General features: G+C 52.5%; 1 protein-coding gene across 1 annotated transcript; it reads left to right on the forward strand.

Annotated features, from left to right (window-relative positions):
• Positions 1-9,251: 9,251 nt before the first annotated feature.
• LOC123049562 (peroxidase 43-like) lies at positions 9,252-10,825 on the forward strand. Its single transcript, XM_044472463.1, has 4 exons — positions 9,252-9,599; positions 9,698-9,883; positions 10,032-10,194; positions 10,286-10,825. Exons 1-4 carry the CDS (start codon positions 9,381-9,383, stop codon positions 10,705-10,707), a joined length of 990 nt encoding a protein of 329 aa, XP_044328398.1. The 5' UTR covers positions 9,252-9,380; the 3' UTR covers positions 10,708-10,825.
• Positions 10,826-16,503: the final 5,678 nt, after the last annotated feature.

Raw genomic sequence — 16,503 nt, forward strand, 5'->3', positions numbered from 1 at the left:
CCGCTGGTCTGTGGCACATTGGCCTCCCCTCTCACCCCCCGGCCAACAAGCAACCCTCGTCCCGCCTCCTCCGTCACCGACGCCGCCGCCCATTTTTGCCGGCGACTCTTCCAGCTGCCGCCGCCTCCACATCCGCCCAGCACGCCGCCCCTGCCCCCAGCCGCCCGCGACCAAGAAGACACCTCGCCGCCCCCGCCACATCCGACCGGCATGCTCGTCGGACGCCGGCAGGGCAGCTAGCTGGTCTGTGGGCGTCGCGTCTCCCCTCGCCGGCCGTCTCCTTCTTCGACGCCCGAAAGTTGTTCAACAGTTTGCCAAGGTACGAAAATGGACTCCGCCGACGAGTTCTTTTTCCACAATTTCCTTTGCGACTCCGACGATTCGTCGTCCGACGACGAGGAGGAGATATTGGCTGCCGTGTTGGTCCATCACCACCTCAACAACCAGCGGCCGTTGTTCCGTGGCTCCATTCCGGGCCACCTTCCGGCGTTGAATCGTAACCGAGAGAGCGGGCATTTCCTTCTCTGGAAGGACTACTTTGATACAATAAACCCGTTGTTCAAACATCACAAATTCCGCCGCCGGTTCCGTATGAGTAGGCATGTTTTCAACCGTATTAGAGAGGGAGTGGTCGGCTATGATGACTACTTCGAGTGCAAAGAGGATGCCGTCGGCAAGATTGGTTTCTCCTCTTATCAGAAATGTACTGCCGCCATCCGAATGCTTGCATACGGAGTGCCCGGTGATCTCATTGACGAGTACATCCGTATGAACGAGTCTACATGCCTAGAGTCCCTGTATAAGTTCTGCAAGGCTGTGATTGCTGTGTTTGGCCCTGAGTACTTGAGAGAGCCGACAGCTGAAGATACAACCCGTTTGTTGGCGATAAATGCCAGCAGGGGCTTCCCGGGGATGCTTGGCAGCATAGACTGCATGCACTGAGAGTGAAAAAACTGCCCTTCTGCTTGGCAATGACAGTATAAGGGACATATCAGGGCTTGCACTGTCATATTAGAGGCCGTGGCGTCTCAAGATCTCTGGATCTGGCACTCTTTCTTTGGCATGGCTGGATCACACAATGATATCAACGTGCTTCAGCGCTCGTCGGTGTTTGCTAGGCTAGCCGAAGGCAACAGCCCACCGGTGAACTTTACTGTCAACGGCCACAACTCCGACAAAGGGTACTATTTGAGTGACGGTATCTATCCTCAGTGGACCACTATTATCAAGACAATACCCAACCCTGTCGGAGAGAAAAGGAAAAGATTTGCCCAAGAGCAAGAGAGTGCTAGAAAGGATGTCGAGCGTGCCTTAGGTGTTTTGCAATCTCGATGGGGCATCGTTCGGTATCCTGCTTGTGTGATCATGCACAATATGATAGTAGAAGACGAGCGCCCGGAACGTCTGTACGATCAAGGCTTTTAGTTTCAGGGTGAGAATGTTGTGCCTGAGCATGGAGTAGCGGCAACATTTGAGCAGTTCACTCAGTTTCATGAAGACATGCATGATTGGGAAACTCACGTGCAACTGCAAAATGATTTGGTTGAGCATATGTGGACTCATGTTGGCAACCAATAAATGTATCTTCTTTTATTCGTTTGCAAAACTATGTGGAACATTTTTATTTGTATTTGGCTTGTAAAACTATATACTATTTATTTGGGCGGCTAAACTATTTTGCTTGTTATTTCATTTCACAATATGTTTGAATGCAAATCAATGCAAAATTGGGCGGCCAGCCGGCCACGCCTGCACATATGGGTCGGCGCGTTGGCGCGCTACCGACCCACATGAAAAACATGACGGACGCCGGGCGGGCGGCCGACCCAAACGGACAAAAAGCGGACGAAATCGCCGTTCGTTTGGGTCGGCCCGTTGGAGTTGCTCTTCTGCACCCAAAAGTTGGCTGCCAGGGAATCCATTTGAGGCTGGGTTGTTTGCCATGGAGCAGGGCAGACTGCCGATCTTCCATGTGGTGAGGACTGGTGAGATGAGGATAAAACGATGTGTCCTCAACCGATCTTCAGAACTGCTCGATTATTAGAAGAAGGAAGAGGAACTGATGTGTCGTAATTAAAACGATGTGGCGATACAGATTGAAACTGTTCAAAGAGCAGAGGGCCCGGAGGTGTGAGAAACGATGAGCCTGTAGATAGTGGATGGAAAGATGGAGAGGCCCTCCTTTTGTCTTCCACGCACAATACATGACATGCAACGTGATGGAAGTTATTATAGGAAGATTATTGAGAGAATGAAAACTTTTTTACACATGGGACCTACTTGATGATGTGGATGGGCTGCATGTTAAAAAAAAGATTAATGAGGATGAACTATTTAAATATTATAAATTATAGATGTCTTATACACAAGGTGATACTCATTACCCTAGTACAAATGAAAAAACGGTTGGCTCTAAAATTCGTCTGCGAACAGCCCACGAATGAAGCCAGACCATGTGACGTCCCCACTGGGCCAACAAAAATAGATAAAAATACTACCCTATTGTATCTTGACCTTGCTATCTCTCAGGCAACACGTAAAGGCTACAACCAGCTGAGCTGATTCAGTTTGTGACTTACAGCAACTCCAACGCGCCGACCCAAACGGACGCGCGTTTTGTTCACAGGGGAACGCATTTTTTGTATGTCCGTCCCGGCATTTCGCCAAACACGTAGCAGGCGGGGAGCTTGCAGCAAGGCAAGGCGGGCACGGCGTGGCATGGCGAGCATCGGGCACGGGCGTGGGCGAGACGCGAGGCCAACGACTGCAGCAGCGAAGCTAGCTAGCTCGGGTGGGGCGCCATGCACGGCCGGCACCCACCATCCAGCAGAGCTAGCTGGTCGTGTGGATGGCTCGTGTGGATGCCTGTACTACACGTGGGTATGCGTCAAGCAGGGAGGACGCGAGCAGGGAGTTCGCCGTTGCGCGACTGGGCGCGGCGAGGCAAGGCCGGACAGGAACCGCGGGCGCCGCGAGGCGGCAGGGCGCGAGCTCCAGTGCTCCAACGGCGAGCAGACACGCACAGCTACTGCACGCACGCGTGGCTAGCTGCTAGCTAGCTAGCATGCGGCTGTGGCTGCGCTCGCACGCAGCGGCCAGCTCAGCCAACGGCGACAGGCTAGTATCTGACGTGCTCGTGACTTGTATCTGACCTGCTCCCGAGCAGCGTTGCGGTGGCGTGACCTGCTCTCGTGCCCGCCCGTGTGCTCGAGGCCGCACTCCGCCGCACCCGCGCCCGCATGCGCCCATGGCCATCCGCCCCAGCTCGCCGCCTCCGCTCGCCCGCCCCGTGACTCGCCGCGGATGCCGCGCCCACTCGTGCGCCTCGCCGCTCGCCCCGGTAGCCTCACCCGCCCCACAGCTTGCCTCCGCAACCGCTGCTCTGCCCGTGCCCCGCTCGCGCGTGCCGCACCCCGCAAGCTCGCGCTTCTCTGCGCGTGCGGAACAACATGCACGCGCCCTAGCAGTCGACGGCGGCAAGCAGAAGGTGGTCGAGCGGGGCGGCGGGCGCGTCGGAGCAGTGCGCATTGGCGTCGGCGCAGAGGAGGAGAAAGATGAGGTGGGGTCAGTAAATTACACAAAACCACCATTTTGAAGGCTAGATTTGCGAAAAACACTACAATATTTTCTTTTTTAGAAAACACCACGTGTACGGTAATTTTTTTGCAAAAAACACTGATTGACGGATCGGGCTCAGTTAAGTGTGTTTTTGACAAATGGGGCCCGCTAGTCAGGCTGACGTGGCACCAATTTCTCACACCGTTACATGAAACGTTTGCTGGACATGGGGCCCGCTTGTCAGCCTAACAAGCCGCTCTTTGGCACTCGATCGAGCAATTTGCGTGCAGTGCACAGGCCGGCGGACAAAGGCCACCGTTGTTTATACATCCGCATCCGGCTGGGAAGAATCAATCAACACACACCTGGATCTGCATTAGACGACGTACTTCATGCAACACCAAGCATTGTGCCTGCGTGCTAGACGTCGTTGCTGTTTGCGGGAGATGCAGCGGACACCGCGTTTGCGAGGCAGAGGAGGCGCCGTCGGGATCTTGGTGGGGAGACCGGGCTGAGAGCGACGTGGCATCGGAGACAGCGTGCTAGGAGGATTTGAGGCGTCGGCCGCCGATCCGGCATGGGGCATGGCGTCGGAAGTGCGGGGGCTATCTGGCCGGCAGAGGAGGAAGGTTTGGGGATGGCCAGCGGCGGAGGGTGGTTTGGGGACGGCCGGCGGCCCGGGGAGGAAGGTTGGACGGGCGACCTCGGCCGGGGTTGGGACGGGCACCGGCAGTGAGCAGCGCAGCAGGCAGCAGGCGCGGCGAGCAGCGAGCAAGCAGCGGGCGCGGCGGCCGCGACGAGCAGCAGCCGATCTGGAGGAATTGGTCCAGCGGCGGGAGGTTGTCGAGCACCAGTTTTTTTTCTTTTTTCCAATGACAGGTGGACCCCACAGGGCCACACATGATAATAATGTTAGGCAACATCACCGTTACTTAGGCAGTGCCACGTCAGCCTAACTAGCGGGCTCAATCTGTTATAAACTCGCTTAACTGAGCCCGACCCAACGATCAGTGTTTTTTGCAAAAAGATTACCGTAGACGTGGTGTTTTTTAAAAAAATGTATTATAGTGTTTTTCGTAAACCTAGCCTTCAAAGTGGTGGTTTCGTGCAATTTACTCGGTGGGGGTGGGCCAGCGAATAAAATAAGGAAAGGAGGTCGTTGGGTGGGTGGCAGGTGGGCCTGGACGAGGCGGGCGCAAAAAACGCCCGCTTTGTGTCCGCCTCGGACCCAAATACAACCCAAATTTGAGACTGAAATGAATCCGAACGGACACAAAACGGACGTAAAATGAAAATTGATCTGTGTGTTGGGCGTTCGTTTTTATCCGCGCAGACGCATACGGACGCAGGCGGACGTTTTGGGTCCGTGCGTTGGAGTTGCTGTTAGTCCCACCTCACTCCGATAGATCTAATCGCACCAGTTAAAATACATGTATGAAATTTGCTCCTACGTGGAAGCTGGCTTCCGAACGGATTCTAGCCTAAGCGATTAGAGAGCGGACGTACACAAATTGGCTTAAGGACTCCACATCGATTCATGACACATGCATGTTGGCATATACATGCTACGTGCCGAGCTAATTAAAAAGCTGTGAAATGCATGATGCAATACGTGCCACAAGGTATGGTCTAATTAAAGAATGTATTCATATATATACAAGGACAAGATCGATATGGCCGGCACCGGCTCAGACGCTGCAGTGGGCACTCGCGTCAGCTCCAATGCGGCCATGAATAAGGTTGTAGCGAGGACTGCAGGGCGGCGCACGACCCCGACCTAGCTCCCAAAGGCGGAGGCATCGGCGTTGTACGCGCCGCCGCCGCCGACTAGGTCACTCCCGACCACGAGACGATGTGGATCTCGAGTGTTGCACCTAGACGCCTAGGCCCCAACGGAATATAAGGGGCTGTTCGGCAATCCACTGCTCCCTGGAATTTAAGGATCTGCAGTATCTGTTTCCCTGCTCCGTACTTTTTATCTTCAGCTCCGCCAACTTCGGAAGCGAGAGCGTGGAGTCGGAGGGATGCCGAACAGGCCTTAAATAAGACACATTCACATAGTTCTCACTGCTCACTGAAATAGTTCGTCCAGATTGGAGCTGTCGAAAGATATTTGAGTATCTATATTGTTGCACAAATTTGAGTGCGATGTGTTTGAGCCAGTTGATCCATCAATGGTAGTGGCAAATTTAGATTGGGTTTTGGGGGAGGGGGTTGAGGAAGAAGATGAGTGAACTAAATGTTACCTTGAGTTTGCACGGTAATTGATGTTTTCTCCCGCTGCAACGCATGGGCTCTTTTGCTAGTTTTTTCCATAATGTATAATAGTATGGTTATAACTAACACAATTTAGTATTCATGCCTTGATACTCTCGGGGTCCAGGGCGGTCGCCCTTTTTGCCCTGCGTATGGACCGGCCCTTGTCGTCCGTCGCCATGTACCGCCTCGTCAGCCTGGCCACGGTCCACCTGAGTCCTGCCGGCCAATGACAGCTACTTAAATAGTTCGTTGGGATTTTTCTGAAGAGGAAGGGTGATATAGCACAATAGCGAAGTATTTTTCACAGTTACGAAACAAGGTTTATCGAACCAATAAAAAACTTCACGAGAAACAAATAAATAGTATCTACACACACAAAGCAAATACTTTTACTCATCGAAGGCAAGGGGGTGTGTGGGTCATATGATCGACTTGCATGGATTGTATGGATTTGAGGCTTCGCATTTGAGGTGTGTGAATGTGCGGCAGCCCATATGACGGGCCGCACGGCGCTGTCCGCGAACGCGCCCACGGGCGTATAAGAGGCCAGATTTGTCAAGTCCAGCCGTAGATGCTCTAACTTCTTTTAAATCGTACCCCAACAGCTAGGTACAGCGGCCTCACTAGCGTGTCATGTGCCTTGCTGAACCTATTCAGCACGGCTACAGTAGTTGGGCTGCGCAACAGCGCAAGGTCCCGATCGCTACAAAAGCAGAGGGGCCGCCTAGAGCTAGAAGCTACTCGCTGAAATGCCCATGGAAAGTGAAGGAAGAAGTAAACAGTATCCATATATGCATGGCATACCACCCTGACATGGGGGGCCTGAGTGAGTGGTGGTTTAAACATGATGGTCTTTTGTGATTTTAATAAACTGATGGTTTGGTAATACCCTAACCTAAAATACTTAGTATTATGTTTTGTCCGATTTACTCGTTACAAATATGAGAAACACTTAGCATCACCCAGCGGACCATAGGGCCACGCCCGCCACCTTTCCTGCATGACACGCATCCAAGTGAGGGAGCTCATACTATCCTTCAATGAACTTGCTTCTACAATAGGAGTTATGCTTCTGAAACATATGCGGTGTTGCAATGCTCTATGACGGGTCTATATTTTGCAACAAAACTTCTCTTGCGAAATTTTTCTGCAACAAGACCTCAATTGCAAAAAAAAATCAATAAAACCTTAGTTGCAAAAAAATTTGCAACAAAATTGTTGTTGCAAAAAAACTCTGCAATAAGACCCGTGTTGCAGTAGTGGAGGCACGTTCGGCCGTTTGATGCGGTAAATCTGACAGCTCACAACCCGGCTGATCTTTTAAAAATATCAGCCGACGGATGTGTAGCACACCCCTACAAATATAAATATAAATATGGGGGATGCTACGTGTTGGCCGGACAGTTTGTGAGCCGTCCGATCAGACGCAGTCCCACGGCCGAAAGTCGTCCTCACTTTTTTCAACAGGAGTCGTGTTGCGACAGAAGTCGTGTTACGAGAATCCTTTTGCGACACGGATCTTGTTGCAGAAACATTTGTAACAAAGATTGTATTGCAGAATATTTTTTGAAACAGAGCTCTTGTTATAGATTTTATTTCTTTTTGCAATGGAGGTGATATTGTCGAAGGAATTTTTGCAACACAGAGGATGTTACAAAAAAATTGCAACAAAGATGATGTTACAGAATCGCTGCCGTAGTTGCTGACAGCACCGCCGCCGCTCGAGCGACCGGTGATGGCCATGGACGGCATGGAGGAGGTGTCACATGCGACCGTGGCTCCCTGAACCACCCTGATGCGGCGGAGGGAAGTGAGGTCGGGCGTGAGCAGGGCTCGCGCGGCTCATAGGGAGGTGGAGCTCGAACGATGGGGAGAGGAGAGCAGCAAGAGGGTGGTGGTCGAGCTGCCGAAGCAGGCACAAAATAGGCCGTCCATGGCACGCGAGGGAGAGAGGAGGGCCAGCGGTAGAGGATCTCACCAACAGTGGCAGGGTCGCCAAACCTGTGGTGTTGTCGTTGATTGGCTGTAGCACAGGCGAGGCGAGAAGAAGATAAGGGCGTCTCCAAGGCGGACCCGCAAACCGCCCGCATCCATCCGAACCGCTCTGTCCGGATCGCTGGAACCATTTAACGCGGTCCTGTATCGGTCCGCGGGACGATCCAGATGCTTTTTTTCTCCTGCAAATTGGAGACAAAGTGGGGGGAGTCCGGACACCCGAAATGTAGGACTCCGACACCCGGCCCACCCAATCCCCCCTCCCGGTCCCATTTCCTTCCTCTCCGCCTCTTCTCCCCCTTGCTTTTCATCCGCACCCTCCACATTCGTCGCCGTTGCTGTACGTCTCTGGCAGCCACAGAGGTATTGCTGGATACCCACAACCAGCACCAACGCGCCCGCTCGCCTTTTACGACGGAGTTGTCCACCCTGAAGCCGTTTGTACCCAGATACACTCTGCCCCCTGTCAACGACCTCCATGGTGGACACCACGCCCGACAGGTGTTTGGTCAAATGCCATTGAGCTTATTTTCAAATGCTATGTCGTTTTTAGAGTACGGAGGATGGTGAGTTACTCGACAATGGAGGATGAGTTGTTGTGCGATTCGTGGCTGGCCGTATCCATGGATTTCGTAGGCAGGAACAGAGGGGAGCCCTTCTGGGAGCAAGTGCGTGAAAAGTTTCACGCACGAAAGAACATTGCGCCCTACGACATGTACATCATTCAACCACGCAATGTGAAGTCGTTGTCGTGTCGCTGGCACGCTATCCAGATTAGCGTCACCAAGTTTTGCGATATGGTTCGTCAGCTCGAGGCAAGGTGACCATTGCACGTGGCAGAGGACGAGATTGTAAGTGCTACTTCCTCTTGCTGAACTTGTTGATTGATTCATTCACTCAATATTGGTCTACACGCCATATGTAGCCCGCACACGCTGCTGTGGTGTACCACAAGACAGAGGGACGAGTATTTACGTACACACTGTTGGATGAAGCTGAAGGGGCAGTATGTGTGGGACGACATGATCCGTTAATGAAAAACTTGTTGGACATCTGATTAATCTAGTCGAATTTGAGACATTGTTGTACTAGACTTATTTGCATGTTACATGTGGATGATTTGTGCTTTTTTTATCCGAATTTCGATGAATATCGGCCGGTTTGCATAAGTTTTGTCCGGTTAGTTAAAATGCGGAATGTATGCGGCTATAATTGAATGGCGTCCTCCCACATCCAGCCAGCTGATTAGAGTCCTTTTCTGCAAATAAGAAATGTGGCCTCCTCACCAGAACCTTGGGCTTCATTCCGGTTCGGGCTGAGACGTCTTCAATCCGACACGCCCTTAATCTCGTCTTCATTCCAACTTAAACGCATTCGTGGTAGAGCATCACACTCACACAGCGCTGAAGACAGGCTCCCCATACTGACAGCCAGCAGTGCCCAGATTAAGCTCTATAAATGAAATTAGCCCTCATTTATGCAACTCCCCATCACTTGCTCTATCCCGAGTTAGTGACACAAGAATATTTCCCTGTGCAGTGTTGTGCTAGCTGCCGTGTCTGCCAGGAATGGCCGACGGCGTCCTTCCGGCAGCGCTGACAGTGGCGTTCCTGCTGCTCCTTGGAACAATCAGCGCCGCGCACGGTCAGCTCCAGACGGGGTTCTACTCCGACTCCTGCCCCGGCGCCGAGGACATCGTCACCGCCGCCGTCCAGGAAGCCGCCGCCTCGGACGCCACCATCCTCCCCGCCCTCGTCCGCCTCCAGTTCCACGACTGCTTCGTCAGAGTGAGCGCAGATAGCTCGGCTGAATGGCCGATGCAGTTAGCTGCGTCGAGATGTCAGGGTAGCAGCGAGTGAGTGATTTAGGTGCGTGGCTGCTGCAGGGATGCGACGCGTCGGTGCTGATCACGAGCGCGGGCAGCGCCGCGGAGGTGAACAACAACAAGCACCAGGGCCTCCGCGGCCTGGACGTGGTTGACCGCGCCAAGGCGGAGCTCGAGGAGCAGTGCCCCGGGGTCGTCTCCTGCGCCGACATCATCGCTCTCGCCGCACGCGACGCCATAGCCATGGTACGTACGTCATGTTAACACGAGGTGTTCGACTCGTGCCGCATGCAGGCTGTGTTTGTCTGTAGTCTTGTCGGGAACTCGTGATGCGTGGTGAGTGCCACTGACGATCGAGATGCTGCTTGTATTTGTCTGACGCGCGCCATGGCAGACGAACGGGCCGTCGTTCGAGGTGCCGACGGGGCGGCGCGACGGGCTGTCGTCGAACGTACGCGACGCCGACGTGCTGCCGGACGTGAGCGACTCCATACAGGTGCTCCGCTCCAAGTTCGCCGCCAGCGGCCTCAACGACCGCGACCTCGTTCTGCTGACAGGTACGTACCCCACTTACATACTAGTACTCCGCGACATGCACGTCATACGCTGACACGCGACGGCGTCCTCCGCCGCGACATGCATACGCAGCGGCGCACACGATCGGCACGACGGCGTGCTTCTTCGTCAAGGACCGGCTCTACAGCTACCCACTGCCGGGCGGCCGCACGGGGTCGGACCCGTCGATCCCGGCGGCGTTCCTGTCGGAGCTCAAGGCCCGGTGCGCGCCCGGCGACTTCAACACGCGCGTGCCGCTGGACCGGGGCAGCCAGGGCACATTCGACGACTCCATCCTCCGCAACATCCGCGCGGGCCTCGTCCCCATCGCCTCCGACGCGGCGCTCGAGGCCAGCAATGCCACCGGCGCGCTCGTCGGCGCCTACCTCGGCGCGGCGTCCTCCAGCTTCGCGCAGGATTTTGTCGGCGCCATGATCAAGATGGGCGCCATCGGCGCCATCACCGGCGACGCCGGGGAGATCAGAGACGAGTGCTCGGCGTTCAACACGAACTGATCGACATTCCTATAATTCATACGAATGATCGCATTCAAATTACTGTAAATCTCTCGCGGAAACATGAATTCATTCAGATGAAATGAAGTAAATTGGCATGATTTTTTCAGTACTCCAATATTGATAATCGAGCATAGTGGTGGGATTAAGATTGCATTTTCATCGGATAGATGGACGAGTTGTTAACAGCGTGTTTCATTTCTAGTGGCAAGAACATGCAGCAGTTAATGTGCAATGCAAAAGAAAAGAAAACTCGCAGGAAAGATGAGAATGGGAGTACGTACTCCGGATTAATAAGTAGCGGCGTGTTGGTTTGAGCTGTCTATATTCGGTGCCGATTTAATGTTCTCAAGGAGAATACGGCGCCCATGCATGTGACTGCACTGTGTACTTTTTTTTTGCGGACAGAACTGTGTACTCCAACTGCGTGTCAAGCAACTCTAGCAGACCCCGCATCCGGCGCAAACCCGCATAATTCCGATGATTATACGAGCTTGGCCCATTTTTCTGGCCAGACCAGAGCCCGCATCGGTGTCCGGCCCGTAAATTTTTTGCCGCAGCACGCAAACGGAACCCCCGAGCCACTATAATTGCGGTTTTGCGGGTAGGTGTGGGTCGAAACCCTATCCTCCCGCAGCCGCGTTCCCTTCCAATTCCCCACTGCGCCGCTCGATTTCTCGCCCCCGGCGAGCCTTGAACCATCATGGCCGACTCGGGGATGAGGCGGAGCGCCGCCGCCGCGCCAGATCTGACGTCGCGCGCAAGCGGGGGGCGCGTCGGTGGCTCAACCACGGTGCCCGGCCGCCGCCGGCATTCAACCGGCGCGAGCTCGACGAGTTTGAGCTCGAGCGCGCCCGCTGCCGTCGCGCCTCCTCCGAGTGAACTTATTATGCGAAGAAGAACCATCTATGCGAGCGAGCTCCGGCGAGCTGCTGCTTAAATTTCTCGCGCGAAACAACTTTTTTAAAAAAAATAGGGGTTTGTTTGTGGTTTCTAGTCTGCCGCGCAAAATTCGGCCTGCATAACCGCCCCCGTGCGACCTGCAAACAAATTTTACAGGTCGGCAAAATGCGGGGTCTGCTAGAGTTGCTCTCATATCAGTATCAAGAGATCTATACTCCCTCCGGTCCTTTTTAGTTCGCATATAAAATTTATCTGAAGTCAAACCTCGTAAATTTTGACCAAATTTATTAAAGAATATACCAACATTCATGATGCGTAACCAACAACATTAGATGCGTCATGACTTTAGTTTTCATATTGTATAAATTTATCATCGTAGATGTTAATACTTTTTCATATAAATATGGTTAAACATTATGAAGTTAGACTTCAGATAATTTTTATATGCAGAGTAAAAAGGATCCACGAGAGTACTGTGTTACTCGCATAGGTACTACAAAAGGATTACAGGAACAGTGGTAAGAGTACCAAATGGCGGTGGGTGAGTGTATGGTTACTATTGACGTATCTACCTTCATCAGTTAATCACCGCCGGAGGGTACTGCCTCCAGCTAAAAATACTGAATAGATGCAGTGTCATCCGGAAACATCATGAATTTATAGTTACTTTTTTGGAAAAAATTCTGCATTACTCAAAACTTAAGAATTACAATCACAAATTCCAAGGCATCCCATGGATCAGAACCTAGCCATACAACAATTCGGCATTGAGATCTGCCAAAATTTGCATGGTGTATAGCTTATTATCCAAAGATCCGAACTTTACATTATAAGCTAAATCCCATGCATTACACATGTTCTTGTAAAACTAAAACTCACTGAAATCTTTCTCCATATAGACCCTTGCGATCGCTAGCCATCGGGTAGCATCCGTCGACGGATGTTTCTCTTCCTTGAGGACCACATCATTGAGGTCCTCGCGGAGCACCGGATCCCTAGCCTCTTCCTCATGGGTCGCCTTCTGCACACCCAGCCGAACCAGATACATCCGAAGTCATGACGTAACAAAGCCCTAGCGCCTGATCCAGATGTCGAGGGACCCCACAACTAATCGCCAAGATTTGGCAGTGCCACAGAGGATGCCCCTTGATCAGTCCGAGCAAGAACTACCGTCCGGGAAGATCAGACGGGAGGAGATTGCTCGACGACAACTATGGCAGCGCGAGGAGATAAGCCCTGGTGAGAGGGAACGACAGGTGATTGCCGAGCCATAAATTTGTAGTATTATTTGATAGAGATAGCGAAGGGCCATCATGTGAGAATCTAATAAAGAGTGATGTTGATCGAACCAAACATAAATGGAAAATCCAGCTGCATACGCAATGGATGGGCGCTCAAAACTCAACGAGTTGTGCATTGATCCAGTAGTAATCATTTTCTCCAAGCCACCCTCTACATAGTAGTACAAACGAAATAACTGTGTTTAACTTTCACCGAAGTTAAGGCTGTAAATAGTGCAATTTTAGGCACTGTATTCTCAACTTTTAGGTGGCCGTGATTCATCAAAAATTAACAAAAGCGTACAAAGATGTGGTGGACAACATAATGAGCGCATGCAACTACTTGTACCTCCATTGCCCGTGCGGAGCAAAAATTGAGTAACAACGCTTGAGGCTCTGGAAACCATTTTTAAGTTTGTACCTTTTTACATTTTACTACATTTTATTTATTACTACCGCACGAGCAGGATTTGCGGCCGCAGTGTACTCGTGCACGTCACGTGGGCGTGTGGCACGTCCATCCAGTGGTGCACGCACACCGATGAGCGGGTGCATGCATGCGTTGCCGCCGGCCGCTGGCTGACGGCGCTAGAGGCTGCCCTGTCTGTCGGTGGCAAGTTGCGCGCTCCGGTGCGCTCACGGTCGCGGGGCTCGGCATTTGCAGACAACGCGACACGGCCGGCCGGCGTCACGGGCGGGAGGGATCGGCTGGCGATAGAACGCCTCCCAAGTTCAAAACTTCAACTATTCTTCAATCATGCAGAGGGTTCCTGTGGTGCAGCAAGATGGAGGCTGGGACGGCAACTGCGCCGTGGCGTGGGACTTGGTATGCCGCCCTAGATGGGCCGGCGGCCTCGGAATACGAAACCTACGATGGCTGAACACTGCCATGTTGGCGTGATGGCCATGGCTGCAACGGACTGATCAATCAAGGTCGTGGTCTGAATTCAAGATTTCGGTGCCGGCGGAATCGACGGCCCTCTTTCGAGCAGCGACAGACCTACGGTGGGAAAGGGCGAGGTAACGCTCTTTTGGGAGGACAGATGGCTCCACGGCTATCGGATAGAGGAGCTGGCGCCTCTGCTCTATATGAAGGTATCAAGACAAGCTAGATCCACCCGCACGGTCGTCAAGGCTCTGATAGATCATATTTGGGCATCTAACATTGGACCCCGAGCTTACGACCACCATGCTTTGTCAATTTCTGGACGTATGGCAATGGGTGGATGCGACCGATCTTCAAACTGATATGCCTGACATGATTCGCCCGGCTCCGGTGAGGGAGGGGCGATGACGGCTGATACGTCTTCGTCGTATCTATAATTTTTTATTTTTTCATGCCAATGTTTTACAACTTTCATATACTTTTGGCAACATTTTATATCATTTTTTGAGACTAACATATTGGTACAGTGTCCAGTGCCAGTTCCTGTTTGTTGCATGTTTTTTTGTTTCGCAGAAAATTCATATCAAACGGAGTCCAAACACGATAAAAACTTACGGAGATTTTTTTTGGAATATATTTGATTTTTGGGAAAAAGAATCAACGAGAGACGATGCCCGAGGGGCCCACAAGCCCTAGGGGCGCCCCCTACCCTGGGCGCGCCTGCAAGGCTTGTGTCCACCCCGTAAGGCGGTTGGTGCCCTTCTTTCGCCGCAAGAAAGCTAATATCCAGAAAAAAATCGTGTTAAAATTTCAGCCCAATCGAAGTTACAGATCTCCGAAAATTTAAGAAACGGTGAAAGGCCAGAATCTGGGAACGCAGAAACAGAAGGAAACAGAGAGAGAGATGAAGGAAATATGCCCTAGAGGCAATAATAAAGTTATTATTTATGTCCTTATATCATGATAAATGTTTATTATTCATGCTAGAATTGTATTAACCGGAAACATAGACAAACAGAGTGTCACTAGTATGCCTCTACTTGACTAGCTCGTTGATCAAAGATGGTTATATTTCCTAGCCATAGACATGGGTTGTCATTTGATTAACGGGATCACATTATTAGGAGAATGATGTGATTGACTTGACTCATTCTGTTAGCTTAGCACTCGATCGTTTAGTATGTTGCTATTGCTTTCTTCATGACTTATACATGTTCCTGTGACTTTGAGATTATGCAACTCCCGTTTACCGGAGGAACACTTTGTGTGCTACCAAACGTCACAACGTAACTGGGTGATTATAAAGGTGCTCTACAGGTGTCTCCGAAGGTACTTGTTGGGTTGGCGTATTTCGATATTAGGATTTGTCACTCCGATTGTCGGACTCCTCCTGGCGCGCCTCCTCCAGGCCGGCCGCACCTCCCCCTTGCTCCTTTATATACGGGGGCAGGGGGCACCCCAAGGACACAACAATTGATCGTTTGATCTTTTAGCCGTGTGCGGTGCCCCCCTCCACCATAGTCCACCTCGATAATACTGTAGTGGTGCTTAGGCGAAGCCCCGCGTCGGTAGAACATCATCATCGTCACCACGCCGTCGTGCTGGCAAAACTTTCCCTCAACACTCGGCTGGATCGGAGTTCGAGGGACGTCATCGGGCTGAACGTGTGCTGAACTCAGAGGTACCGTGCGTTCGGTACTTGATCGGTCGGATCGTGAAGACGTACGACTACATCAACCGCGTTGTGCTAACGCTTCCGCTTTCGGTCTACGAGGGTCCGTGGACAACACTCTCCCCTCTCGTTGCAATGCATCACCATGATCTTGCGTGTGCGTAGGAATTTTTTTGAAATTACTACGTTGCCCATCAGTGGTATCAGAGTCAGGTTGTATGCGTAGATGTCATATGCACGAGTAGAACACAAGTGAGTTGTGGGTGATATAAGTCATACTGCTTAGCAGCATGTCATACTTTGGTTTGGCGGTATTGTTGGATGAAGCGGCTGTTGGGAATCGTAGCATAATTTAAAATTTTCCTACGCTCACCAAGATGCATCTATGGAGTCTACTAGCAACGAGGGGAAAGGAGTGGATCTACATACCCTTGTAGATCGCGAGCGGAAGCGTTCCAATGAACGTGGATGACGGAGTCGTACTCGCCGTGATCCAAATCACCGATGACCGAGTGCCGAACGGACGGCACCTCCGCGTTCAACACACGTACGGTGCAGCGACGTCTCCTCCTTTCTTGATCCAGCAAGGGGGGAGGAGAGGTTGATGGAGATCCAACAGCACGACGGCGTGGTGGTGGATGTAGCGGCTCTCCGGCAAGGCTTCGCCGAGCTTCTGCGCGCGAGAGAGACATGTTGCAGGGGAGGAGGGAGGCGCCAAAGGCTGTAGTGTGCTGCCCTCCCTCCCCCCCCTTTATATAGGCCCCCAAGGGGGGGTGCGCAGCCCTTGGAGATGGGATCTCCAAGGGGGGGGGGGCGGCGGCCAAGGGGGAAGGGGTTGCCTTGCCCCCAAGGCAAGGGGAAACTCCCCCCCTAGGGTTCCCAACCCTAGGCGCATGGGGGGGAGGCCCAAAGTGGCGCCCCAGCCCATTAGGGGCTGGTTCCCCTCCACTTTCAGCCCACGGGGCCCTCCGGGACAGGTGGCCCCACCCGGTGGACCCCCGGGACCCTTCCGGTGGTCCCGGTACAATACCGATAACCCCCGAAACTTTCCCGGT

The sequence above is a fragment of the Triticum aestivum genome, chromosome 2D (genome assembly GCF_018294505.1).
Source record: "Triticum aestivum cultivar Chinese Spring chromosome 2D, IWGSC CS RefSeq v2.1, whole genome shotgun sequence".
Classification (NCBI taxonomy): Eukaryota; Viridiplantae; Streptophyta; class Magnoliopsida; order Poales; family Poaceae; genus Triticum; species Triticum aestivum.